We start from the raw sequence: 24,807 nt of genomic DNA, 5'->3' as shown, positions 1-24,807 counted from the left end.
CGTAAGACATCCTTCTTCCTCTCTACTTCCAAAACTCATCCACCACACCACTTGAGACTTCCTCAACCCATATCCAAACGAGATCGGTGCAAGACATCTTAACCCTTTCTTTCCTCCATCTTACATTCTACGCAGGCAGCCTGGTAAGTCAAAATGCTTTCAGTCGCCTCCATCAGAGTCATCAGAGATGTGTTGACTGGTTGGTAGCACCTATATGATCACTCACCACTTCTATCGATTTCAACTCCCAAGGTCCTGGATCTACCGAGAGATATGTAACATCAAGGCGTTTGGGGTGACTCAACGCCATGTATCATGCTCGACCGTGGAAGAGGAGCCTCTCGTGGATCTACCTTGAACTATTTAGGCTATTTGAACGTAAGCTGAATTCTGGCTACCGTGTCATTCTTTGGCTCAATGAAACTAACTTGAATCCTAAGCATGGTAGATTTTTAGGTAACGCTTTCATGGATCTCCGGGAACAGAAGACCAAACTTTCGGAGGGAAATTGCCCTTTACAAGATCAGATCAATATTTCGAAAGGCTACATCTGGCGGGAATGTCCGCCTCAGTGACTACTGGGTATTTATGGCCATAGCACTCACAAGCAGTGCGAAGCGAGGGGTTAAATGGCCCTTTGATTTTACGAAACAGGGCAACGTTCGTGCCAAATGGGTACCACACAGTCCCACCATGTGGGTCTGGCACGCCGGTCAGCCTTTTTTCATCACATATCGTGGCTACTATACCCTCGACGGCGTCACAAGCTTTAGCTTGGCTAGGCGAAACTTCTTCTTCACTTTTAATCCATCCCTTGATGTAGGCCACCACAGTTGTGGTCCGGAGACCACAATCCTGGTCTCTACTGATAATGACATGGCTGCTACTTTCCGCGCACAGAACTTTGGGGCACTATCAGAGTTCGTCATACTGATCCGCGATGAAGACCCCCAAGGAACTGGAGGCAAACAGCATGATTCCATTGAGGAAGTGCGCGTTCTCAAGAAACTTCGAGCGCTCGTTCTTGCCGGAGACGTTCGCTAATTAATGCCAAAAGTTCTATCAGCGCCTGAGGCGCCTAGTTCGAATGAGTTTGGCCAGCAACTAGAAACGTCTCTAGTTGCTAGGCACTCGCGCATGAAAGAGGTCTTGGTCACGGCTTTTTCTCTGTCGCTGCCCATTGCATGTACATACTCCCTGTGAGACAATGACTCGAAACCCTTCCGGAAATACAATTTGTGATTATACTCGATATCGAGGAGGATCTGGCACCTCGCACTGCTCGGAGACAAGACAAAGCATACAAAGCCTGTATGCAGCAGCTTCTTATGTCTTTTGGCAACACTTGCGGACGAGCCCAGCATGCAGAATACTTTAGCCCCCGTTTACCAACTGCGAATCCTTTGACAGTAAAGTAAGTCTTTCAATTTGAAAGAGTTTCATGAGCATGTACAAACGGAAGATTGGGTCTTTGCTTTGACAGTTTATCTCGAGATGTGGAAGCGAGGTCGCCGTGCTGTAGGCCATTCTAAACAGCAACAGTGACCCTGTGATTGTAGCTAACATTGACCATGACCAACGGCGCCTATTTCCGGGGCCCGAACTAGATTCCTTGCCCCCCATCTATGCTGGGTCTACGCTGAGATTTGACTCCGTCAGAACTCTACAAAAGCTTTCCAGACCTTGATGTGACAAGAAAGCTTGACATCAATGCTGAGGATCTCCGGCGATGGCTGGTTGGTATAACTTTCCGAGTGACCAAGAATCGAGCAAAGGCCTTCGTCAGACCCAAACACCCAAGGAAGAATATGACATAGAATACTCTTATACAAAGTGGAAATTGATTATAGGGACAGTAAGGTTCTTTTGATCGCAAATGAATTCATGACTCGGCGCTGTTAGTCACTGTTTTCTTGTCTGCCGTCGCCGCTTATTGCTTGTCTACCATAACAGTCCTTATCTTTCCAATCCAGCCGTCATGGTCACTCTTTGTGAGTCCGCCATGGGAGTTCATTGCTTGCAGTTACTAATACCTTAGCAGCCCTTTTTCAATCCAGCAGTTATGGTCACTCATTGCTTGTATGTCAATGCTACTTATCGTTTGTCTGTTACCGGCGCTTATTGCTTGTATCCACCGCTATCTTAGCAGTGCTTTCGATTTTTTCAAGTAGATTCGAATGCAGACAGATCCGTATGTCAGGCACTTGCACGCGAGAATACACGTAGATCTCAAATATCCATTCATCTATCGGGAGAATGTAGATCTCGCCAAGAACGTCAATCCGCATGTAGGTAGAATGGCAACCTGAGGCAGCCTGGCCGAAAGCGGTGAAACGGACTTCCTTCCCCTCGCGCCAACCGTGGATCGTGGCCCGAACCCGACTCCATCCAGGCTCCCTCTCTCCCCCGCGGCGCTAAGAGCAGTCCGGCTTAAGGTACTCTGTTAGTCACTTACTTAGTACTTCGCCGTCTCCTCTTCTTTGTCGTTAGACGAACTAACGAACTAGTCGAGTCTCCATCGCCCCTCCTTAAGTTGCTGGCTTAAAACTTCCTACTTCAGCTTCATCGTGATCGCGCCTGTGAATTCCTCCTTCTCCGCCTTCTCACTTTGCCCTCTCTCCATCGCCTCAATGCTTCAAGTACCTGTCCGGGAGCACTCCAACGTGGCCTCCACCAAGGCCGTGATCTTGGTAGGCGGCATTCGTTACTCTCTCCTTTCATCAATCCATTGCTGACTCAACGACTCAACTCCAGGTCGGTGGCCCATCCAGAGGAACTCGTTTCAGACCTCTGTCTCTCGATGTGCCTAAGGTCCGTCGCTGCCCCTCATCCTTGCGTCTCGTCTGCTCCAATCCCTCTCCGCTTTCGGATTCCAATCTCGGCGCCAGCCTACAGAGTTGCTCACCTTATGTTCTCCAATACAGCCCCTATTCGAAGTCGCTGGCCATCCCATCATTCACCACTGCCTGAAGGCCCTTGCCAAAATCCCTGATATTCGAGAGGTCATTCTGGTTGGTTACTATGACGAAACGGTGTTCCGTGATTTCATCAAGGACTCCGCCAAGGAGTTCCCTCAGTTCAAGATTCAATACCTGCGCGAATACACGGCTCTGGGAACAGCCGGTGGTCTCTACCACTTCCGCGATGCTATTCTCAAGGGAAAACCCGAGCGCTTCTTCGTGTTGAACGCCGATGTCTGCTGCTCGTTCCCGCTCGGCGAGATGCTTAAGCTGTTTGAAGAGAAGGATGCGGAGGCCGTGATTCTCGGAACTCGGGTCAGCAACGATGCTGCCACCAACTTTGGTTGCATCGTGTCGGATTCGCACACCAAGCGTGTGCTGCACTACGTCGAGAAGCCCGAGTCGCACATCTCCAACCTCATCAACTGCGGTGTCTATCTTTTCGCCACGGAATGCATTTTCCCCTCGATCCGCAGCGCCATTAAGCGTCGCACCACCCGCCCCCGTCTGCTCTCATACCCTTCGTCGGAGAACCTGGAATCCTCGTTTGTCGCCGCCGAGGATGATGCGGAGAAGACCGAGGTGCTCCGCCTCGAACAAGACATCCTGTCCGATCTGGCCGACAGCAACCGCTTCTTCGTCCACGAGACCAAGGACTTCTGGCGCCAGATCAAGACGGCCGGCTCCGCGGTGCCCGCGAACGCCCTGTACCTCCAGAAGGCCTTCCAGGCCCAGTCTGAAGAACTCGCTTCCCCCTCTGCCTCCATCGTGCCCCCCGTCTACATCCACCCCTCCGCCACCGTGGACCCGACCGCCAAGCTCGGCCCCAACGTCTCGATCGGACCGCGTGTCGTCGTGGGCGCCGGCGCCCGCATCAAGGACTCCATCGTGCTGGAAGACGCCGAGATCAAGCACGACGCCTGCGTGCTGCATTCGATCATCGGCTGGAGCGGCCGGGTCGGCGCCTGGGCCCGCGTGGAAGGTACCCCCGTGCCGATGACCAGCCATTCGACGAGCATCATCAAGCACGGCGTCAAGGTGCAGAGCATCACCATCCTGGGCAAGGAGTGCGCCGTGGGCGACGAAGTGCGCGTCCAAAACTGCGTCTGTTTGCCCTACAAGGAATTGAAGCGCGTACGTTACTGCCGTCCCCTTTGTCCCTCCGTTCAATTCACAGAGCCACAAACTAACTGGACTGCACAGGACGTTGCCAACGAAGTTATCATGTAGAGGGATGAAGCTTGGGATGTAAAACAGATATCTCTTCATATGATTTTCATGGGCCCTTCGCTTTCGCTGTCACAGAACATGTCCTTCTTGGTCACTTTTCATTAATCAGCTTTCTTTTACCCTTTTCCTCCACTATCTTCGATTGCGAAATCGAAACCTCGCTTCAGCATGTTTAGAGCTGCTTGTTATGCTTAGAGCGGGGGAATATGCGTATGTATCATGTGCTCGCGAGACAAAAAAAATTACAATTTAATATCTTAATACGGTTTACATTTGGATCTGTGTCGTGTGATGCCAGGCTCGTTCCGGCGTAGATAGGCACTGTATGTGGGTAAGAGGTCTATGGGCGTAGATAATGGAGCTGGAAGGGTACCTTAACAAATGCTCGCCTGCAACATCAACCCCACTTTTACCGGTTCATTCATAGCATACGTCCGGTACAGGGCTAGGTAGGTAGAAATAGTATATGATCGATTCAGATAGATAATCTTGTACATTGTAAGGTCGTAACACATGAGATCCATAGACTGGAAGTGTATGGCGCTAACAAAATGCGCGAGTAATTCTGTGGTCGAGCAAGCATGTGCGCACTTCCAGGAGAACAACAGCGCAGCCCCGAGGTTACATGGAAAGCAAACAACCGTTTGTTCATGAGCACAGTGAAGTGGTCTACCGATACGCCCCGGCATCATACCCCGTCTGCTCCGCAGGACGGGTATACCCGGCCGCCGACGCTCCATACGCGCTGTACCTCACCCGAGGCACCTGGTGTTGGGCCCCGAGATCGCCCTCCGCGGGGGCGTCGTCGCCGTACGGTCCCATCCCGTGCGCATGGTAATCCTCATCCGCCGCCGTCGCAGTGGCGTGGTTGCCCAGCCCGCCGTATGACGGGGGCGGCGCCATGTACCCGCCCGACATATTCCCCGGCGCGTCGTGATAGGCTTCGTGTCTGGCGGGGTAGCCGTACGGAGCTTGCTGCGGGGGATGCTGCTGCTGCGCGTACATGTCGTCCGGGTGGTAGGGCCCCATGCCGCCGGACATGGCGCTGCTGCCGCGGTTGTGCATCTTGTAGTCGTTGAGAGCGGCGTTGCTGGCCATGGGGTCGTATTCGCCCAGTCGAGTCTGGCGCTTGTGGACGATCACGTCCAGGGTCACGGCGGCGATGTGCGCGGCTGTCGCTAGGATCGTGAAGGCGAACAGCGCCTTGTAAATCCGGCAGACGTTGATCCCCGTCGACGTGCCCCAGTAGGTTGTCGTGCAGCTGGTCAGGATCGTGTGCGACAGGCTGTAGCTTAGGAGGCCGAGGGCGATGAGCCAGAGGAGGAGGGTGGTCGTGTTAGTTGTTAGGGAGAGGCGCGGCGAGAGACCGTAGAAGCAGTGCGTTAGGGTTGTGAGGATGTAGTTCAGGAGCGTGAGGACAGTAGCGATTAGGAGCTTTGTTCGGGACATCAAGTCAGTAATGTGGTCTGTGTGTCTGGGTGGGTGGGCGTGGGCAGGCGGATCTGGGGTAGGCGAGGCGATATTAGCACTTACGACCAGGAAGGCCCAGGGCAGTTTGTACCCATGGCTGTGGAGATTGGTGATGAACACGGCGAGGATGATGCCTACGATGAAGGTCGAGATGAGGCCCGTCGCGCGAATGAGGTGAAAGGGGATCGCTGGGTAGTGCGAGGGCTTGACTGATGCTGTGGTGCGCATGATGGGTGGTATCGATTGTGTTGAGGCCGCAGTAGGCGTGCACTTATCAATTGTAATTGTTTATTGATTGATAACGAGCTGACGACAACCCGCTGACAGCAACAAGCAAAAGGATAACACTCTTGAGCCTGCAAGAGGGGGAAAGTAGAGTAAATTCAGGTCATGTCAATTCAACAGCAGTGGGAAAACGAAAGCAGGCAGGCAGTGAGACATGAAAGAAACAGGAGCGAGAGGAGAGGGAGGGAGATTGAAACAAGCGCTGGATGCGCAGTGCAACGCCTCGCTGGGTCGATCACAGGCTCCACACCACGGCTGTTGCTAAAGAAAGCAGCGGGACAAAAAGAGAAGATGACGAACTGCGCCGCGTTGATGTGGAGACTGACAGTTAGTTTATGAGTGACTGTTCACCTCAGCATAGCAAGCACGTGCCTCGCTTACCTCATGCAGTTCTAGAAGGGCCCTCGTATCATATTATTGATCCATTGCCATTGTCGCTGCATGGTTCCTTGCGGTCACTGACACCATCCTTGCTGATTAATACTATGCTCTCGCGCCTTCGACATTCTATATTGGTGTCATTCAAGCTGTGATGTCTTTGTTGTTCTTGATTTCATGTTGGCAGTCTAATATCAGTTACCAAACTATCAGCCCAACATGACCTCCATACTTGCAGGTTCCCTCCCCTGGCATGAGGGCGAGCAGAAGATGCAAAATCTACTTCAGATCCCACCCCAAGTCAACCCCACAGTTCCCTCCCTGAGCTATAAGGCCGGTTACCTATTGCGAACCGCTCCCCTGCTGGCCATCGGAACGATCGATTCGGAAGGACGGCCATGGACGAGCATCTGGGGCGGCGAGAAAGGCTTCGCCAGACCTACCTCACAGACCACCGTCGAACTGACTACACCTGTGGACAGGAGCTTTGATCCCCTCTCCGAAAATCTACTGGGGACATCTGGAGGAAAACTGATATCTGGGCTAGTCCTTGATCTGGAGAATCGCAACAGGGTGAAGCTTCACGGCAAGGCGATTGCGGGGTCCCTTGACTCTACAGATGAACCCCGCCACGCAGCATCAGGCTCAGGCCAGGCCGGAATCGCCCACCTGACGTTGCACATTGATGCAAGTCTCGGTGAGTACAAACCCCAGCATTACAGTGTGATCTGACTGACGACTCAGGAAACTGCCCGAAGTATATCAATAAGAAGCAGATTATCCCTGCTTTGCCAAGTCCGAAGCTGGTATCGAATGCGCCTCAATTCCCGCCAATGGCTGTTGACTTCCTGGATCGTGCCGATTGCTTATTTATTTCCTCGGCCCACGGTACGATCGATATGGACACAAACATTCGTGGTGGTCCCCCAGGATTTGTGCGACTGATCTCTAACGAGCCAAATGGGGCTGTCTTCGTTTATCCAGAGTACTCAGGAAATCGACTATACCAGACTTTAGGCAATCTTCAGACGAATCCCCTTGCGGGATACGTCTTCCCAGATTTCGAGACAGGGAATGCTTTATATGTTACTGGTCGCACGCGGATCCTGGTGGGCGCAGATGCTGCACGGGTGCTTCCGCGCTCCAACCTAGCGGTCGTGGTGACCGTCACAGCAGCTAGATATGTGGAAAAGTCCCTCTCCTTCCGCGGTATAGCCGGGGAGCCGTCTCCGTACAATCCGCCAGTGCGGTATCTGGCAACAGAAAAGGTCAACGCCGCTGGCTTGAACGATGATAGTTCTATCACAGCAACTCTTATTCGGAAAGAAAGTCTTAGTCCAGCAATCTCGCGGTTTCGTTTTCGCGTCTCCGATCCAGCCAAGCTTGGAAAGTGGATTCCTGGGCAATATGCTACGTTCTCATTCTGGGAGGAATTAAATCTCGGTTACAGCCACATGCAAGATGATGATCCGACCAGCCTCAATGATGACTATGTTCGAACTTTCACCATATCTTCTTTCCCAGGCGATGGGATCTCTGCATCGGAGTTTGAGATAACGGCTAGGAAGCACGGCAATGTCACTCGCTATCTTTGGGGTGTCAATGAACGAGCCGGTCTCGAGGTGCCCCTCAAGGGAATTGGGGGAGAATTTCAGATCAAACCGACGGCAAACGAGTTCCTGCCATTTATAGCAGGGGGTATCGGAATCACACCACTGCTTGCGCAGCTCCCTGGTCTTGATGTTAGTCGGTTGCGGCTCCTGTGGTCTATAGCTATGAGCGACGTGGGTCTAGTGTGGGATACGTTCAAGCGGTTTCCGGCGTTGCCCAAGTCGACGTCTCTATTTCTTACCGGTTCGGATCCACGGGACGAGTCTACCCGGCGTCAATATGAGACTGTGCTGTCATCTGGAGCACAAGTTTCGCGACGCAGAATCGAGGCAGGAGATTTGGATCTGTCGTTGGCCGATACATGGTATTTCTGTGGCAGTGTGGCCTTGAAAAGCTCGGTATTAGACTGGCTCGCTGGTAAGAACGTAGTATATGAAGATTTCAATTTTTGATTATCATGCTATCATCAATCGAATAATCGCACCTGAATTACTTTGTCTAAACGGTGCCTCGGATAATCAGTTAAGAAAAGTAGTAATTATTCAGCCCGATCGGATTCTCCGCCGCCGAGCGGGCAACGCGTTATCGGCTGCTGCCTCCGCATTCTCCGCCCGCCGTCATATATCGAGCTCTTTTTCGGTGCTCCGCACAACCTCACCCACTCTTCTTGTATTCACCTCTGGGTTCATTTGCATTTTATCTCGATCCCAGCGGGAATTCCCTCCAATCTATTCCTGGAAAACAACATAGACATCTAACCCCAACCCCGCGCAACCCCTCCTCAGACTATCCAACTACCTACAGCTTCCAAGCTACAAACTCAACCACAATGTCCACCTACGAAGGTACATCCCCAGCCCAAGCCAAGCCCCCTCTCCTCATCCAATCTACCTATACTAACTCAAAGAAAGTGGAACACAACACAACGGACCCCTCCACCAACCCCTCCAACCCCTCAAACAACAACACAACAACCCAGCGCCCCCGCCGCCCCGACCTCTCGACCTTCTTCGCAACCCTCTCGGAAATCAGCCCCGATGAAGCCAGCACAAACAACCACCGGCACCGTCCGCACGCCGTCCCAGTGCCCCGCGACATAAGCGCAGCCTTCTACACGCTGGCCGAAGCGCTGAACGTGATGCGGCGCGAGGGGGGCGGGGGTGGTGGTATCGCGGCGGCGGCGGCAGGGGGGATCCCGAGTTTCGGGCCCGAGGACACGGCCGCCACCGACGGGAACGGGAACGAGCTGCTGACGGAGATGATTCAGTCGTTGTTGCGGTCGGCGGAGGTGCCGCCTAAGGAGGTGGAGGGGGTTAGTGAGGGGTTTTGTGATTGTTTGTCTCCCTATCGCTTCGTTATGTTTGGTCCGGGGGTGAAAGGGGGCTGAATTGGGGATTGAGGATCAATGCTAATGTGCCTGTTTGTGCAGTGCTGGACCGGGTGCCGAAGTCGGCGCTAAACAGCTCGCAGGTCTGCCCGATCTGCAATAACCCGTTCCTGGAGGACCCGTACCCGCTTGTTGTGCGGCTGCCGTGTCATTCGACGCATTTGTTTGATTTGGAGTGCGTGCGGCCGTGGCTGAGGCTGCGGGGAACTTGTCCGTTGGATCGGACGGATTTTGCGAAGCAGGAGAGAGAGAAGGAGGAGGCGAGACGGAAGCCTGTTGTTGATGATGAGGAGGAAGAGGAGTGGGATGGGATGTATGGTTAGTTCTTGTTGTTGGTCGCATACGGGTAGGTGGTTGGATGGGGAGTTGGGAAGAAGGGTCCGGGGTTCTCACCGACGCTTATCTTTTCTAAGGGTTGAGGGGGCCAGGAAGCTGAAGGGAAGGGGGGTCCCGGGAGTTCTCCCCCAGGATGTTTATATCTTGTCTAAGGATTGAGGTGCTTGGGAAGCTGAAAGAAAGGGGGGTCCGGGGGTTCTCCCCCGGGACGCTTATTTGTATATGTGAGTGGGTGTTTGTCAGTTATATTCATGGGGGTTTGTGTGGAACTGGTGTTGTGCAGGTAGTGATTGCATAGAAGACGTTTCATTCATCAGGTTTTAGTTCCTGATCTTCTAGTTTATGTACATTTTACAATTTACACTCACGGCCACGAGGGCCGGGCCCGGTCACAGCTCCTCCTTGGGGCGGAGGGCTAGCTTGCCCGCCTTGTCAATGATAGCTTCCAGGCCGCTTCTCTCTAGGACCCCATTGTCATCCTTGACCACCTCTCGCGCCTCCAACTCCTCCACCATCTTCTGGTTCTCGCGGTTACCCTCCAGCAAGAATTTCAGACACATGACAGCATGCTCCTTAATGTAGGGGTTGTGAGCGTCGAAGTTGGTGCAGGACAGGATAGTCTCCACACCCCCGTAGCGCCGGATCTGGTCTTGTACCTCTGGGCACTTCCACACCAAAGACGAGAGAACAAGCACAACCAGCTTCTTAAGATTGCGCCACTCGAATTCGGACGGATCCTCTGTGATTGGGGGCGACTCAGCTCTTGAGCCGGGCCCGGCATCGACGGGGTCGGGGTCACCGGGATCATATGGTCTCTCGACTGCAACGGGTCCGGAGCTCAAGTTGGACTGATGGTCTCTGGACGGACTGTTGCGGCCCAGAGTGAGAGAACTCAGCTGGCCCTTAGGAATGCTGGCCTCAAGCTCCTTGATCAATGTCACCAAGTCATACACAATCTCCCACTTGACAAGCAGATTCTTCCAGTCGTTGTTTTCAGTCAGCACGGCGAAAAACTCCAAGAATTGGTAGACACCTTCGTAGACCCGCTCCATATCCCACAGATTCAAGGGGAAGTCCTCTGGCAAGGCTCTTCCGGCTCGGATCTGCCCCTGCAAGTAAATCAAAGCACAAGTCTCAGGGATAATGTTGCCTCGGAAGATGGTGAAGATGTACCGAACGGTAAGGATATCCACGCGGGACAGAGGCGCTGGGTTCTTGCTTGTGGTATGCTGGGGTGTGCCAGTGACCGACGCCGGAGAATACTTTGCTCGGAAGATATGCGTGAGGATCTTTACCACGACAGCCTGCGCAGGAGAGATGATATCCTTAGGTTGACCGAAATCGGAATACGCATGCGACATGAGACCGTTTTTCAGGACTGCATCCATGATCTGAACCATCATCTTGAAGTATAGCTCGTCATCGGGAAGATCCCAGGCGGCAATGAAGATCAACAACTCCCTTAGTAGGTTTCGACCGGTTTCTTGCGTGAGCAGGATATGGCATCGCAGCGCCTGCATATTCCGTGACCCTGTTCTCTCTCCACCCTTCAGCCCGAAGCTGTCGACAATACCTGCCTGGATGATCATCGGAAGCGCTTCGATCTCTGCTGGTCCCAGTACAAGCGGAATATCCGTAAGCAAGCCGCGCTGTTGATCTCCTGGACGACCACGGTAGTCATCGTCGTCTTCGTCATCATCCTCTTCTTCCTCCTCCATACTTCCATCTGCAACAGCCTCCAGACTGCGCGAATCATCATCACCAACAGTACCCGCATCTCCAGTATCGTAGTCCTGGTCTGCGTCGCCACCGATTTGGGAGCTCTCTTGCAACCGCGCCATCAACTCGTCCTTTGCCTCCTGCAGAGTCTCGGCTGCAGACTGAGCCGACCGGGGCATACTCATATCCTCCTCCATAACAACCGCGTCACCAGCAGAAAGCGCCCCGTACTCGCTAAGATCGGGGAGATCGGTCCAGCAAACCCGCGGGAACCCAGCTGTTGCGCTCCGGTCTATTGTGACGATGGCCTTTTTGCGAGGTGGTTCGTCTTCCGGCAGGGCTGGTGGGAGGTCCTTGGCTCTGTCTTGGAGATCGGACCACCCTTCTACCTTGGCTCCGAGTATGGCAGTCAAAGCTGCGCGGATCTCCTTGACCTGCTCCGGATCCTTCCCCATTTCTTGTATTGCGGTCAAGTCGCGCCCAAGCAGCTTCTCCATGTGATCTTTGATGTTCGCAAGCAGCAGCATTGCCGCCTCCTCCTTGATCGTAGCCGGCTCCCGGGGGAAATTAGAGATCGTTTCCAGAAGCAAGTCCTCCGCGGTCTGGTCGTAAAGGGCCCGGATCGGAGGGTTGACGATTCGTTCCCCGGTCTTGACAATCGGCGCCACCCCTTCAGGCTGAGCGAAGGCCGGATCAAGCGGTTCTCTGGGTTGGATGATGTTCGAGTCCCCGGTGGAATGGTATCCGAACAAGTCGAGCCACAAAACCATCTTGCGCTGCTCGTTGTGCATGATGAAGTTGTGCATGAACTGCAGGCACGTGATCAGAAGACGCTTGTAGAGGTTGACGACTTTCTGCCAGCGCTCCTCATTCCGTGCATTCGTTTCGCCGTCGAATCCCCGCGCGGTGACTCGAACACAGGTATCGACCAAAGCGAGAATCCGTTGGTCGAAGCCCTTCTCCGCTGCCATATTCTGGGCCTTTTTCGTGGTGGCGAGTAGATTGCGGGCGATGGTACATAAGTCGTTGAGGCGCTCGATATCCTTGACGAGCGAGAAGTAGTTGTAGGCTATGAGGTTGGAGGAAGAGTGATCGTAGTTGGCGGTCGGGGGGCTTTTCCAAGCGAAGGACTGGGACTCGAGAACGGGGATCGCCTTTGTTAACACATCTGTGAACCCTTGCCAGATGTCCGGCGACAACCCGAGATTATGCCTATCGTAGAGAAATCGATCAGTCCGATGTCGTTTTTGCAGTGGTTTTACAGTACTGGCGTGCAGAACAACCAAATTATGTGGATTATTGTGAAAATGGAATGGAAACACACCTGACATCGCTTTCTTGGTGCGTCTTGTATAAAATCTGTTTGCCCGCAGAAAGCATGTGCTCCAGCCGCTTGTCGTCGATCATGCCGCGGGTCTCATAGTGGCTCAAGGTCCCCGTTAAAATAACTTTGAGCATAAGCTCGGCGGGGGTGCACTTGGGCTTCATCTCCGCTGTTGCCCGGTCGGCCATCTTGGGCGGGGAATAAGTGACGCTGCGTGCTTGTTGGTGTAGCAGCTGCACCGTGGAGTGTTGTCGCGGGGAAGAAGTCCAAGTAACCAAGCCCGGCGGAGAGAGAAAGAATAACACCCGCCCGCTGAGGGGAATTTTTCCGGCTCCGGAACTATCCCGCCCACCGCCCGCCGGTGCGTGCCCGCGCCCGCTGCTGAATACCGCCTATTCGAGAACATCTATCTATGCACAAGCCGTGACTGCGGACGATGCGAAAAATCGTGATCATTCAAATCCTTTTCTCTATATACATGAAGACAACAAGGCATCACAGTGCCTTTGGATGGATTGAGAGTCCGAACACATGGCGCAGGTTGTTCCAGAACCCGAGATCATAGATGTTGTCGATCTCTCTCATACTATGGACTGGGGTCCACCTGGGATCGATGGCAGCATCGCGGTCCACCGGCCCATCTATCTCATTTGAATTTGGAGACAACAGATGCCCTTCTCTCGGAGGCTCCCCATTGAGAGCGAGGACCTGCTCACTGCTCAAAGGCCAGTCTGTTGGCGGCCCCTGGGATTCTGCGAGTAGGGGCGATTTGGCATAAATTTCAGCCTTGGCCGATTTGTACACGTAGCCATCGGCAACATCTTCCTTCCAGTCAGCCCACTTGGAGCTTTCGTTGGTGGTCATCCCGGCCCAGATCAGATAGGTATGGTACACAAGGAACGCCCCTGCCAAAGGGGCGGTCATAGTCATTAACAGGGTGGTCGCGCCGATGCGAACATCGGCAGCAATGACCACGGCCCAGACGTTGGCAAAGGTGGTCCAGCTCTGGCGCGTGGTTCGCAGAGAACTATCTGCGGGGATCAGTTTGTCGTAGGTCTGGTGCAACAGGGTGTATCCAAGGCATGAGCCATAAACCAACATGACACAGAGCGATAAGATCAGCGACAGAAAGTAGTGGTAGTTGTGCAACCCAACACAGTTCATAAGCCACACGCAGTGATGGTCGTGTCGGGAAACACATGCTCCGCAGGTGCTGCAGTGCTTGCTTCGCGCCGGCTTCAGAAACCGACAAGTACTGCACCGGTGGCCGGGATGGAAGAGAACCCTATCGTAAGGGTAGCGTTCCATTTCCTCCGCATGGTTCCTCAGTGTGATAAAGGACTTGGTGGTTATGCTCGCATATAAGAAGTAATAAGGGAAGATTACGATGAGCGGGATCCATAGGTGATGGACCATGGAGATCCTGGCCCAAGCGGCTGGAATGAACATACACTGGCCAGCTACCAGGAGTGAGGCGAAGAATATCTAGTTCGAGTCAGATGATTGGCGATACGATAACTGCCTCATGGGACGAACAAGGACAAGCGGGTGGTTCTCGTTGAGAACATAGTTGCCAGCTCGACTGCAGCAAGAGAAGAGCCGGCCACTAAACAGTCGGTCATCGAAGTATGCGAGCCCATTCGGGATATGTATCCAGAGAACTCGATTCAAGAACCCAATGGGAGTTTTGCTACGAGCATACATCAGCCGCAATTCATCGCATTGGGAATTCATACATAGCCTACCGAAATGCAGGAAGTTTTCCAAAGAGGGCGACAAATACGAAACCTGAAATTCCAAGGATGACGAGCGCTATGGTCCGTAGTAATCCCATTGTGATTCGAGTCGAATCGGATCTGGCTCCGTTTGGATGATCGAAAGAAAACCGAGCTACAACATAGAAAATGTTAAACTGATGAGATATATCATTGGTCGGACATGAGATCGTAAATGTTCAGAGGTCCATTCAACAATCGCCGGAGGAGCTAACTTGGAAGGCTGTCTGTCATACTAGAATGAGCTGAACCGATGATTGTTGCGGTGCAGTTGCCCACCGGCTTGTCTGAGAGAAGGCCGTACACGTGACCGTCTTTCCTCAAAGGGACGGCGATGGCTGGTTCGAGGTTGTCATGATTACCACAAAAGTACTTGAGCCCGAACCAACTTCTCGGAGCATGATCATACTTTCAGATGGGATTCATGATGCCGCTAGTTTTCATATAAGTAATAAGTTGACTGGCCCTGAAGCATCGAAACCCTCCGGCGCAGTCGGGTCTATATTCAACATCAGAGCACGTGACAGCGCGTCGTTTGAAGCTTTGCAGGGGCGTTCAACAGCTCCGACGCGACAACCAACGAAAGTCCTGTTGAGACCGGTGAGACCTTGATGGTTTTCGATGGCTGAGACACATACGGTAGCCAGCCATGGTGGCGCAAGCGTAGCTGGTGGGACTCTTTTCCGAGGAAAGCATTTCTGGCTCTCGCAAAATGTCCCCCAGAGAAACAGGTTCAAAGAACTTATCGAGGTACCCCCGCCACCCCTGTGATCTATTGCGGGCTTCTACCTGACACGGGACGGGCTCAAGCGCTACGGAGGTAGCATAAGGCTTTTCGAGAAAGACGCGGATATCAAATTAGTTGATCATAAGCGACGGAATCTCCCCGCCGACACGTGAGTTCTCCGGCGTGTTCAAGTAACTCGAGACTCACATATCTATAGATATTCCTTCAGATTTGTTGAAGACTCTATCCGCCAGGGGAGGATGCAGAGCTTAGAGGCTTATCGGGCCGGGCCATCGGAAGCTCGCCCAGTTGGCGCCTCATACATTCCCACTCGAAGTCACAAAGTGCCCTACACGATTGCAGATGACCAGCTTCTCTGGGATTGGGTACAGAAGTATGAGCGGGACCCCGATGCCTCCATCTCTGGGAACAAGATTTATCAGGAACTTGCGGCGAAGGTAGTATACGCTCCAACCCAGTGGACACCGCAACGGAATCTGATCATGCGCACGGCCCCATAGAATCCCAGACATACCTTTCAATCCTACCGTGATCGATATCTGAAGCGACTACGCGGACGTCCGCGTCCGGGTGGTATGCCAAAAGGTCCCACTCAGCAGGAAACAGTCTCGCAAGAGGCTGCTCCCGCACAGTCGACCAGCCCGATAACACAACCTCGGCCACAGACAAGACTCTCACAGAAGCCTGAGGAAGCGCCCTCTTCTAGCAAGCCGGCGGATAGAAAGAGAAAGCGTACTTCGGATTCTAGCACCCAATCGGAAGAGACTGACGAGACGCATCGTCCGGCTTCTAAAAGGATGGCAGCCGAGCATGTGCCAGAAGGCCAAGAAGGTACAGATGTGAGCCCTCAGAACAAGGGCAAAGAGCCCGTGAGGCCTCAACAACCACTCAATTCGACAGTAACCATTCCCGCGGAAATGGCTCCCATAACTACGAACGAAACCGACCAAGGAACCAACCCACGAGAATCCCAGAATCGAGCCGAAGAGCCACCAAATCCCGCTAAGATCTCGCAAATACCCCCCGAGATAGACTCTCTATTCCTTGAACTTCCTTTCTTACCGTCTAGCCCCGAGCCTGAGCCTGAGCCCGAGCCTCAAACAGATCTACCAGAACAAGACATTGACACCTGGATTAATGGACGGCTTCGGGCAGGTAAGGCAACCGAGGAACAGATTATCGAGGCCCTCCGCTGTACAAGTATGGACCCACACTTGGCAGATAAAGTCCTCGAATTTTTGACTGCTGGAAAAGGCATCCCTGACGACATGCCTGGGGTATGGACACCTGGGGATGACAAATGTGTTGAAGGTACGGAGACACGAGGAGTCCAGCGGGTGCTAGAGAAGCATGGCGCGGAAGCTTTCGATGCTAGGTGGGAATATCTAAGCATGGCAAGAGCTGCTGGTCTCGAGACAGAGGCCGTCGAGTGATAAGTCCAGAAAGAAATTTGATAACGTGCAACTAAAGTACAGAGAAACGCTAGGCGATCAACAAGGGACAAAACTCAGAGATAGACCCGGGAATATAATGAAAATGGCAACAGAAGAAAGTAACGGGATGTATTTCAGATGTGTGCAAGCGCTCTTCCATCTTGAGACATTCTGGGGCCTCAATGACTGCTCATGTTCAAGGACTACCCAAAAGAGGGTTTATCTTACAGTCATAAAGTAGATAGTGGTCATAGAAGCTTCCAGAGAACACCCATATGCGCGGTTCGTTGCCAATGCTTCATGGCCACTAATTCCATCGATTAGGGAAAGCGAGGAAAGAGGAGGAAGGCAGATGCCTTCGTGCTCCACCCAGTTTGCCAGGTATAAAATAGGCGGAAAGACTTCACGCGGTACTTCAGCCTTCCTTGAAGACCCTGCATAAAGTTAGCCGATGAGCAGCGTCGTCGCGAGAACGACCGATGACTTACAGATGGGACTCGTAAAATTCAAGCATCTTGCGGAATGTTAGCTGGTACATCCAACTCGGAGATTTATCAACAGCACGTACTTTTCGAGGGCATTTTTCGTAGCAGGTTCCAATGAGGACCTTGGACTTCTTGCCATTCTTCCAGTTCAGGATTGCAAGCAAATTCGATGTACCAGGTTCACGGAAGATTGTGTCGACGTTCTCCACCTCCTTCTCCCAGCTCTTCGATTTGGGTACCCACGAGCCCGAGTCACTATCGTCTGCAGGCTGCGGTTCCGGCGACTCGTTGGCTCGAGACTTTCTCCGCTTGTTCGGTTGTTGTGGCTTTTCGGGGGTTGCAGACTTGGGGGGTCTACCTATGGACTTGCGCTTCTTCGGCTGAGGCTTCTCGGGGCGACCACCTAGTCCACGGAAGTACTCGTCGACCGCCTCTTTTGCACCATCGCTAGAGAACATCCAGGAGGTTAGTCCTGCTTTTAGAATAGTAGAAACCGAGAGCGTACAGGTTATCCTCTGGCTCCAGAGTCATGTCGGCGGGATCGTCATATCCTTTCCATTTCACTTGGAGGAGCAGCTCGCCCTGTCGCATAGTGAGTCAGATGTTCATAGTAGCTTCAATGGCGCGACAGGCTCAAGTGGCGGCAGTGCGCACCTTCTTTCCCCATTCATGTGCAACAATCTTCTCGACGTGGTAGCTGCGCAAGTCAGTATCAGTGGATGTGGCCTTAATCGCTTGCCAATTGCACTGACACGTCTTCCTCCTCCTCCTCATCCTCCTCCTCATCATCATCGTTATCGTTATCGTTCTCCTCCTTGACCTGCTTCTTGGCTGCGGAGGTGTCATCATAAGGAATAGACTCGCCAGTCGACTCGTCATCGGAAAGATCGGGCACCGGAGCTTGAAGGGGTATCAGCTTGCGACGTGCTCTTTTGGCGCGCAGGAAGTCGATGCGCCAGGATTGGCGACTGGCATTACTCACGAGGCATTGCTGTTGTTCCGAAAGGAGATGCGGCGAGATTGAAAAGTCGCGAAAACAGTTTGGCGGTCGAGAAGGAACGGGACCGAGGCGGACGGGGTTCAGGAGTCGATGTCGAACAGGTCACCGTCCGCAGAGGGAGAGAAATTGAAAGATGGAGGAAGGGAGAAAGAGTGGTAGCAAGAGTTGATTGATGATGAGCGATTCTTTGGGCGCAGGTGGAATGGTCACTGGCTAGTCGCGCAGGCGCGCGGTGGAAGATCCGCGCTAGACCATATTGGGAAAGCAGCTCACTAGCCCGCTTTTGGCTCCTCATCTCCAGAATTTCTACATTCGCCCGTCACTCTCAGTTGTGCCGGTAGTCAAAGCATCCCCTCCCCATCTCCGTCCCTCCCCCTTCTTTTACACTTCCCCTCCTCACTTCCTCCTGATAGATCTTCTCTTGGGAGACTTTCTTCTCTACTCGTCTTCTCTCTTTCCAGCCGTGTAGGCTTTCTTCCGACCTCCCCCCTCCCTCCCAGGTTCCTGCCAAGTGGGCAGACCGTCAAAATGGCTATGCGTATGTTTCTGATAACCCCTCACTCTGGACCAAGGTGCTAACGTCTCTTCCCTCGTGGCTACAGAGCTTGATTTGTCTCAAGGTTGAACCCCTCCTCTACGTCTCCTCGTCATCATGATACAAGTTCCGAATCGCTGACCACCATCCTACCAGCCTCTGTGATGAAGGATGAACAAGGCCGGCCGTTCATCGTCGTTCGGGAGTACGTTGCGATCCCCCACCCAGACTGTGGGCCACAGTTCTGTGTGGAAGATGTCACTAATCGCATTTCGCTCCGATAGTCAGGGCAAGAAGAAGAGACAGCATGGTACCGAGGCCGTCAAGTCACACATCGTCGCCGCGAAGACGGTTGCCAACATCGTCAAGACCTCCCTGGTATGAAACGCCGCTCGATAACGCCTACGTGTGACTCGGTTCTAAAACAACTCCAGGGTCCCCGCGGTCTCGACAAGATTCTTATTTCCCCCGATGGCGATATCACCGTGACCAACGATGGCGCTACTATCCTCGGTCAGGTTCGTGCCGCTTGTTACTATCCGCAATCCTCCCTTGGAAGGTATTCTGACCACGAGGGGCTCGACAGATGGAAATCACGAACAACGTGGCCAAGCTCTTGGTTGAATTGTCGAAATCGCAGGACGAGGAAATCGGTGACGGAACTACTGGTGTTGTGGTTTTGGCGGCAGCCATGTTGGAGCAGGCGTCGGAACTCATCGACAAGGGTATCCACCCTATTCGGATCGCAGACGGATACGACCAGGCCTGCGAAATTGCCGTCGCACAACTCGATAAGATCAGCGACGAAGTTCCGTTTACAAAGGAAGATACCTCCAACCTCCTCAAGGTTGCTAAGACGAGTTTGGGTTCCAAGATGTACGCGGACCGTGTGCCAAAAGAAAACTTAGTTATCTCATCTGACTCTTTCACAGCGTTTCCAAGTCCCACGACCAGTTCGCCAAGATCGCTATCGATGCCGTCCTCTCCGTGGCCGACCTCGAGCGCAAGGACGTTGATTTCGAGTTGATTAAGGTTGACGGAAAGGTCGGAGGTGCTCTTGAGGACTCTCTTCTCGTTAAGGGTGTCATTGTCGACAAGGACTTCTCGCACCCTCAGATGCCGGATGAGGTTCGGGATGCTAAGTTGGCCATTTTGACTTGTCCGTTCGAGCCCCCGAAGCCCAAGACCAAGCACAAGCTCGACATCACATCCGTGGAGGAGTTCAAGAAGTTGCAAGACTACGAGAAGGAGAAGTTCACAGAGATGATTCAGAACCTCAAGGATTCCGGCGCCAACCTGGTAATCTGCCAGTGGGGTTTCGATGACGAGGCCAATCACCTGTTGCTGCAGAACAAGCTCCCCGCTGTCCGCTGGGTCGGTGGACCTGAGATCGAACTCATCGCCATCGCCACGAACGGTCGGATCGTTCCCCGCTTTGAGGACTTGAGCCCAGAGAAGCTTGGAACTGCAGGTCGTGTGCGCGAGATGACCTTTGGTACTACGCGGGAGAAGATGTTGGTGATTGAGGAGTGCGCCAACAGCCGTGCCGTCACGGTCTTCGTACGAGGAAGCAACAAGATGGTCAGTTCGGTTTTCAATACGGACCCGACGTGCCATAATGCTAACGGTGACCACAGATCATCGACGAGGCCAAGCGTTCGCTACACGATGCTCTTTGCGTTGTGCGTAACCTGGTGCGCGACAACCGTGTTGTCTACGGTGGTGGTGCTGCCGAAATTGCCTGCTCCATCGCGGTTGAGGATGCTGCTGTCAAGGTACGTGAACTCTGACCTCTTCACCAGAGACATCCCCTCGGAATATCGGCTAACACCCCCGCAGAGCCCCGGAATCGAGCAGTACGCTATGCGCGCGTTCGCCGATGCCTTGGACGCCATCCCCTTGGCGCTGGCCGAGAACTCCGGTCTGAGCCCCATCGAGACCCTGGCCTCGATCAAGTCGCGCCAGGTCAAGGAGAACAACTCCCGGCTGGGTGTCGACTGCATGCTGACTGGTAACAACGGTACGTCTTCTTGAGCTGCTTACCTCGTTCATATCACTAACTAGCTATTTCTTCCCCCTCCAGATATGAGAGAGCACTTCGCTATCGATCCCCTGATTGGCAAGCGCTCGCAGCTGTTGCTCGCTACCCAGCTCTGCCGCATGGTCCTCAAGGTGAGTTCACAGCTCGACTTTCATCACATATCTACAACCACTGAACATAAAACACTAACAATCACCCTACCTAGATCAACAACGTCATCATCTCCGGCGACGACGACCAGGAATTCTAGATTTCTTGTACACAGAATTTAATTTTTTTGTTCTCATGGCTAAATAAAAAAAAGGTCCCACTCCCTTTGGCGTTACTGTCACGACGGGACTCGAGATGATAATATATTTACTACATACAAGATATGTTTCTCAGCAGGGTAGTTTAAATTGAGGTGGTGTGGCTGTATGGGAATCATGATGGTACTTAGACAGATCGGGAAATGACCAAGGAACAACCGACCACACCCTCATTTGTAGTCTCTCGGATGAGTTGTGGGATTTTGGTGCCGGGGAATATGATCATGCGATAAGGCCATCGTAGTACGGAGATCCCTTCATGTTCATCCGCCTGCCTGTTGAGGCCTTCTTTGGAAGAAGTTCTCTCTGACTTCTGTCGCCTCATGGGAAGTTCATGATTCTCGTAGCCAGGTGACGACCTTTATTGCGCGCTGGGTGTACTGTATTTCAGTATGCCAGATATACACATCAATAAACAGGCCTGACATTCGTCAAATGCCCATCTCCATGACACAACTCCACATATGCATGTTCCAAAATCCTAGGTTACAGACCTTGTTGGGCAGCTATGGTTGGTTGTGCCTATTGCCGAATGAGCACAACCTTCCATGAAGCTCCCGGCTGCAGCCAATTGGCAACTGGACAATCAGACATGTCTCAACCGTAAGGGAATATTCCCTCGCACAACGCGTCGTCGTAAATCCATTCATTCCCTTTCTCCACAGCGTAAAGGAGGGGGGTTAAACGATAGAAAGATGCTTCCGCATCATATGCAGCAGTTCCTCCAAATCAGATTGGAAGCAAGCGCGCAACCGCTCAATGAAGCGCATAGCTTATGCATGCCCATCTCATTACAGAATCTTACTCCTTCTGCCTCTGTAGACCTGATTCATAGGCTTCACGATCGAAAGCTTGATCCTCTAAGTCTTCTTCGATGAACCACCGGGCGTCGTCCCACCACGGCGCTTATACTTGCGTGGATCTAATTCGGAAGATTGTTTCTGCGTTAGCATAAAACTTCAAATAGAGGCAATCCAACAAGCTAAGTGACATACCTTTGCGACTCATCAAGGCTTTGTTCCGGGTGCCTTTGCCGCCTTCCCAGAAGCCACTGCCGGCCTTACCGATCAGGACGGCACGGCAGATCCCGCAATTTTCGGGACGGTAGATTTGTTCACGGGAGCAGAAGCCGCTATTTGGTATTGTTAGACGGAGCGATTCCATGCTTTCTCTGTGGGGTGGTGGTTGCTTACCAGATCATGCGGTTTGCGTGTTCGTTCGGGTGGTCGGTGGCTGCGTCGTGACATCTGTGTCAGGGTTTGTTAGTATGCGTATGGTTTAATGAGATTGATGTAAGCGGAGGACATACTTGTCGCAAGGGAAAACCTTTGCGCAACAGCTGAATCTGTAGGTTGAAGGACGTTAGTTTTGTTTTCTTGGGCACGCTTTGCGGGTCGATGGCATACCTGAACCAGCGATAGCTTTTGCCGTAGTGTGAACAACGGCCGCGACGGGGGAGTTCTTGGCCCGCGACGATTCCGAGGACTTCCTTGGGCTAGGTTTATGGATCTTAGTATTCATTTGCTGTGATGAGAATTAAATGGTGCTGCATACCTTCTTGCGGGGAGGAGGGCGATCACGAGAAGAGACTGTTGTGATTGAGTGAGCGGGTTGATCCTACGTGTAGACACTGAATGACCTACATGCAGCAGATCCAACTTTCAGGAACTTCACCTCCGGAATCTTGAAAACTAGTACACGTAAGTATGACTGGTTCCTTCAAACGTGCACAACAGCGTACGTACCCATTTTGCGGTGGCATTGACGGCAATTGGCCATTGCGCTTTCGCCACGGACAGCCACAACTCCAGGGTTAGGAAACGGCGCTGAGCATTCTGCGCAAGTCGGAATGAAGCTACTGCACTGGTTGTTAGTACGAGACTTGAGTCCTTGGATTGCCAGTAGGAAGGGAATCTTACCTGGGAAGAAGATCAACTACCGTACACCCATCCAGGTCCAGATAGCCAGCTCGAGTGGCGGTGGGATGCATCAATTGTCGGCGGAATCCTGCAAATCAAGATCAGGAATTTTTCAGACTCAGGGAGAGTATGCTGGAAGAGATCTTCTTACCCATGCTCATCGTGTTTGTGCATTTCTTGCATGTCTCCACTTTAAGAGAGAGCTCATCATTCTTGTCCTTCACTTGGGGGATGTTTCTCACGTCGACTGGTTCCTTGCACCGATCGCATTTCACCGTGATGTAAAGCCCAACGAGTTCCAAGAGCTCGATTCCGTAGAGTTCCAAGAAAGGAAATGAAAGGGCAACACCGCGTTCGACGTTGGTAGGCTCGGGAAGGTCGGGAACAGGAGCACCCCCATCTTCGTCATCCTCCGTAGGTTCCTCGTCAGACTCTGTGAAATCCGTTTCCTCAGAAGCACTGCTGTCACCGCCCACGTTCCACTCAGGAGGTCGAGGCACAACATGAACGTGTGGTTTGTCCGTTGCTATAGATTCCGGGGCTGGTGGCCTTGTCGCAGCTTCTTCTAATGGACTAGATTCAGTAACCTCGGGTACTGCAGTTTGAATAGAAGAGTTTTCCACTGGTGTCTTGGAAAAGTTGAGCATGTTGCTCGTGAGGTAGTTGACCTGCGACATAAGGTTCAGATTGAGATTCTCTTGAACCCACTTGGAGAAGCCAGCTTCAACAGCCCGAGCTTCCGGGCCTTCAATACTGTTCAGCTCAATGGCGCTTGGCTCGAGCGGGTACAAAGGAGGCACCTGCAGCTTAACGGCTTTCACAGACCGAAGGGAGACAGGTAGCCGATCAGCCTTGGCCGGCTGAATAGGAATGAGAAAAGCGAGACCGTCGTTGAGCTTCTGAAATGAGGACAGTCTCCCGAGGCGAGCTTCCAGCTGTTTCGTCTCGACTGCTCTCCGCTTCTCCGCTTGAGCCTTCTCTTCCGCGCTGTAAGTCGGAGCCGGAGCGGGCTTTGGAGTCGGCAGCCCTGGGGCTCGAGGCTGCGATGTTGACGAAGATACAGCTAGCGACGCCATACCTCGTGTCAGCTTCTGATCTCCTGCTTGTGGTGGTTTGCTAGCCGACGTGTTAGGCACAAACTTGAGCGTAGGGCCCCGTTCCAAGGTAGTCAGTAGACGCTCGAGATGTCGGTCTAGGCTGTTCATGTAGCTAAGCAGAGTCCCACGACTGCCGCTTCGGATGGTGCTGTCAACGATGTCGTCGAACCCTCTGGCAACATTCTCCTGGAATGCGCTTCCCATTTCGGCATTTGTGACCCTGAGGGTCGGACGTCCTTGAGTGGGGTAAGATTGCGGGACATGTAGAATGCATTGTAGTTTGTCCATCTCAAAGGGAAAGTCAGGATCGGATGGCGATAAGCCAAAAGTCGCCGTCGTTCCTGTTTCATCGCCGGTTTCCTTTGGGCGAAAGCGTCGCCGGAGCTGATTGAGCTGGAACTCTCTGGGATTGGACGCTTCTGCTTTGGAAATGGGTCTCTGGGGAGGGCCCGAACTGGCGGTGCCGGAGCTCCTGGGCTGAGTGGTGTCCATGATGTATTCCAAAGATGAGTTTTTTGCAGACAGAGTCGAACGGGCGTGAAGATTATAGTTGATATCCCAAGGCAGCTTGGATGGAGGTATTCAAGTATAGGTATTGGCGGGCGGCGATAAAGCTGCTGGAGAGACTAGTCCTGAACGGGTAAGACCGGCGTCATTATCATTTCTGCTCACGATTACTCATTGAAGGTCATGGAGTGACTCATTAGGTGATGCTTGCCACAATATATTATGACTCTTCCGTTTTGTGACTTTTGTCGCTTTCCAG

At 52.8% G+C, this 24,807-nt stretch overlaps 10 protein-coding genes across 10 annotated transcripts; 6 read left to right on the top strand and 4 right to left on the bottom strand.

Annotated features, from left to right (window-relative positions):
* Window positions 1–10: 10 nt before the first annotated feature.
* Window positions 11–1,044, top strand: BO97DRAFT_475183 (uncharacterized protein; the record flags this gene model as incomplete). The annotated part of the gene is made up of 3 exons (XM_025700385.1): window positions 11–143; window positions 208–378; window positions 457–1,044. The coding sequence occupies exons 2-3, from the start codon at window positions 316–318 to the stop codon at window positions 1,042–1,044; spliced, it is 651 nt and encodes a 216-aa protein (XP_025555536.1). The 5' UTR covers window positions 11–143; window positions 208–315.
* Window positions 1,045–2,399: 1,355 nt separating this feature from the next.
* BO97DRAFT_361198 (mannose-1-phosphate guanylyltransferase) lies at window positions 2,400–4,422 on the top strand. Its single transcript, XM_025692402.1, has 4 exons — window positions 2,400–2,690; window positions 2,755–2,811; window positions 2,925–4,094; window positions 4,164–4,422. The coding sequence occupies exons 1-4, from the start codon at window positions 2,631–2,633 to the stop codon at window positions 4,188–4,190; spliced, it is 1,314 nt and encodes a 437-aa protein (XP_025555535.1). The 5' UTR covers window positions 2,400–2,630; the 3' UTR covers window positions 4,191–4,422.
* A 236-nt stretch (window positions 4,423–4,658) lies between these two features.
* Window positions 4,659–6,217, bottom strand: BO97DRAFT_402794 (uncharacterized protein). Its single transcript, XM_025694588.1, has 2 exons — window positions 5,724–6,217; window positions 4,659–5,624 (listed from the first exon to the last, which is right to left on the bottom strand). The coding sequence occupies exons 1-2, from the start codon at window positions 5,886–5,888 to the stop codon at window positions 4,860–4,862; spliced, it is 930 nt and encodes a 309-aa protein (XP_025555534.1). The 5' UTR covers window positions 5,889–6,217; the 3' UTR covers window positions 4,659–4,859.
* Window positions 6,218–6,397: 180 nt separating this feature from the next.
* On the top strand, window positions 6,398–8,420 carry BO97DRAFT_382786 (putative oxidoreductase, FAD-binding). Its single transcript, XM_025693320.1, has 2 exons — window positions 6,398–7,020; window positions 7,068–8,420. Exons 1-2 carry the CDS (start codon window positions 6,543–6,545, stop codon window positions 8,384–8,386), a joined length of 1,797 nt encoding a protein of 598 aa, XP_025555533.1. The 5' UTR covers window positions 6,398–6,542; the 3' UTR covers window positions 8,387–8,420.
* A 154-nt stretch (window positions 8,421–8,574) lies between these two features.
* On the top strand, window positions 8,575–9,941 carry BO97DRAFT_361192 (uncharacterized protein). Its single transcript, XM_025692401.1, has 3 exons — window positions 8,575–8,779; window positions 8,846–9,268; window positions 9,364–9,941. The coding sequence occupies exons 1-3, from the start codon at window positions 8,764–8,766 to the stop codon at window positions 9,642–9,644; spliced, it is 720 nt and encodes a 239-aa protein (XP_025555532.1). The 5' UTR covers window positions 8,575–8,763; the 3' UTR covers window positions 9,645–9,941.
* A 60-nt stretch (window positions 9,942–10,001) lies between these two features.
* Window positions 10,002–14,721, bottom strand: BO97DRAFT_361187 (essential cytoplasmic protein Ctr86). Its single transcript, XM_025692400.1, has 5 exons — window positions 14,446–14,721; window positions 14,237–14,390; window positions 13,200–14,185; window positions 12,701–12,910; window positions 10,002–12,588 (listed from the first exon to the last, which is right to left on the bottom strand). Exons 1-5 carry the CDS (start codon window positions 14,532–14,534, stop codon window positions 10,047–10,049), a joined length of 3,981 nt encoding a protein of 1,326 aa, XP_025555531.1. The 5' UTR covers window positions 14,535–14,721; the 3' UTR covers window positions 10,002–10,046.
* A 375-nt stretch (window positions 14,722–15,096) lies between these two features.
* On the top strand, window positions 15,097–16,656 carry BO97DRAFT_336423 (putative transcription factor Rap1; the record flags this gene model as incomplete). Its single annotated transcript, XM_025691457.1, has 5 exons — window positions 15,097–15,225; window positions 15,286–15,371; window positions 15,420–15,660; window positions 15,724–16,122; window positions 16,231–16,656. The coding sequence occupies 5 exons, from the start codon at window positions 15,097–15,099 to the stop codon at window positions 16,654–16,656; spliced, it is 1,281 nt and encodes a 426-aa protein (XP_025555530.1).
* Window positions 16,657–16,661: 5 nt separating this feature from the next.
* On the bottom strand, window positions 16,662–18,313 carry BO97DRAFT_440153 (uncharacterized protein). Its single transcript, XM_025698050.1, has 7 exons — window positions 18,124–18,313; window positions 17,894–18,041; window positions 17,796–17,838; window positions 17,647–17,723; window positions 17,225–17,588; window positions 17,145–17,170; window positions 16,662–17,090 (listed from the first exon to the last, which is right to left on the bottom strand). Exons 1-7 carry the CDS (start codon window positions 18,128–18,130, stop codon window positions 17,072–17,074), a joined length of 684 nt encoding a protein of 227 aa, XP_025555529.1. The 5' UTR covers window positions 18,131–18,313; the 3' UTR covers window positions 16,662–17,071.
* Window positions 18,314–18,475: 162 nt separating this feature from the next.
* Window positions 18,476–21,076, top strand: BO97DRAFT_402788 (chaperonin-containing T-complex subunit CCT5). Its single transcript, XM_025694587.1, has 11 exons — window positions 18,476–18,679; window positions 18,744–18,761; window positions 18,833–18,881; window positions 18,961–19,054; window positions 19,111–19,194; window positions 19,263–19,552; window positions 19,609–20,257; window positions 20,314–20,451; window positions 20,516–20,696; window positions 20,760–20,848; window positions 20,923–21,076. The coding sequence occupies exons 1-11, from the start codon at window positions 18,670–18,672 to the stop codon at window positions 20,965–20,967; spliced, it is 1,647 nt and encodes a 548-aa protein (XP_025555528.1). The 5' UTR covers window positions 18,476–18,669; the 3' UTR covers window positions 20,968–21,076.
* Window positions 21,077–21,437: 361 nt separating this feature from the next.
* BO97DRAFT_132082 (uncharacterized protein) lies at window positions 21,438–24,628 on the bottom strand. Its single transcript, XM_025690054.1, has 10 exons — window positions 23,096–24,628; window positions 22,945–23,032; window positions 22,771–22,883; window positions 22,669–22,716; window positions 22,580–22,614; window positions 22,432–22,520; window positions 22,335–22,370; window positions 22,219–22,272; window positions 22,021–22,157; window positions 21,438–21,947 (listed from the first exon to the last, which is right to left on the bottom strand). Exons 1-10 carry the CDS (start codon window positions 24,531–24,533, stop codon window positions 21,886–21,888), a joined length of 2,100 nt encoding a protein of 699 aa, XP_025555527.1. The 5' UTR covers window positions 24,534–24,628; the 3' UTR covers window positions 21,438–21,885.
* Between the last annotated feature and the right edge of the window lie 179 nt (window positions 24,629–24,807).

This window comes from Aspergillus homomorphus (assembly GCF_003184865.1).
Source record: "Aspergillus homomorphus CBS 101889 unplaced genomic scaffold BO97scaffold_3, whole genome shotgun sequence".
NCBI lineage: Eukaryota > Fungi > Ascomycota > Eurotiomycetes > Eurotiales > Aspergillaceae > Aspergillus > Aspergillus homomorphus.
The sequence above is the reverse complement of the archived record's forward strand: the minus strand, read 5'-3'. Positions and strand labels throughout refer to the sequence as shown.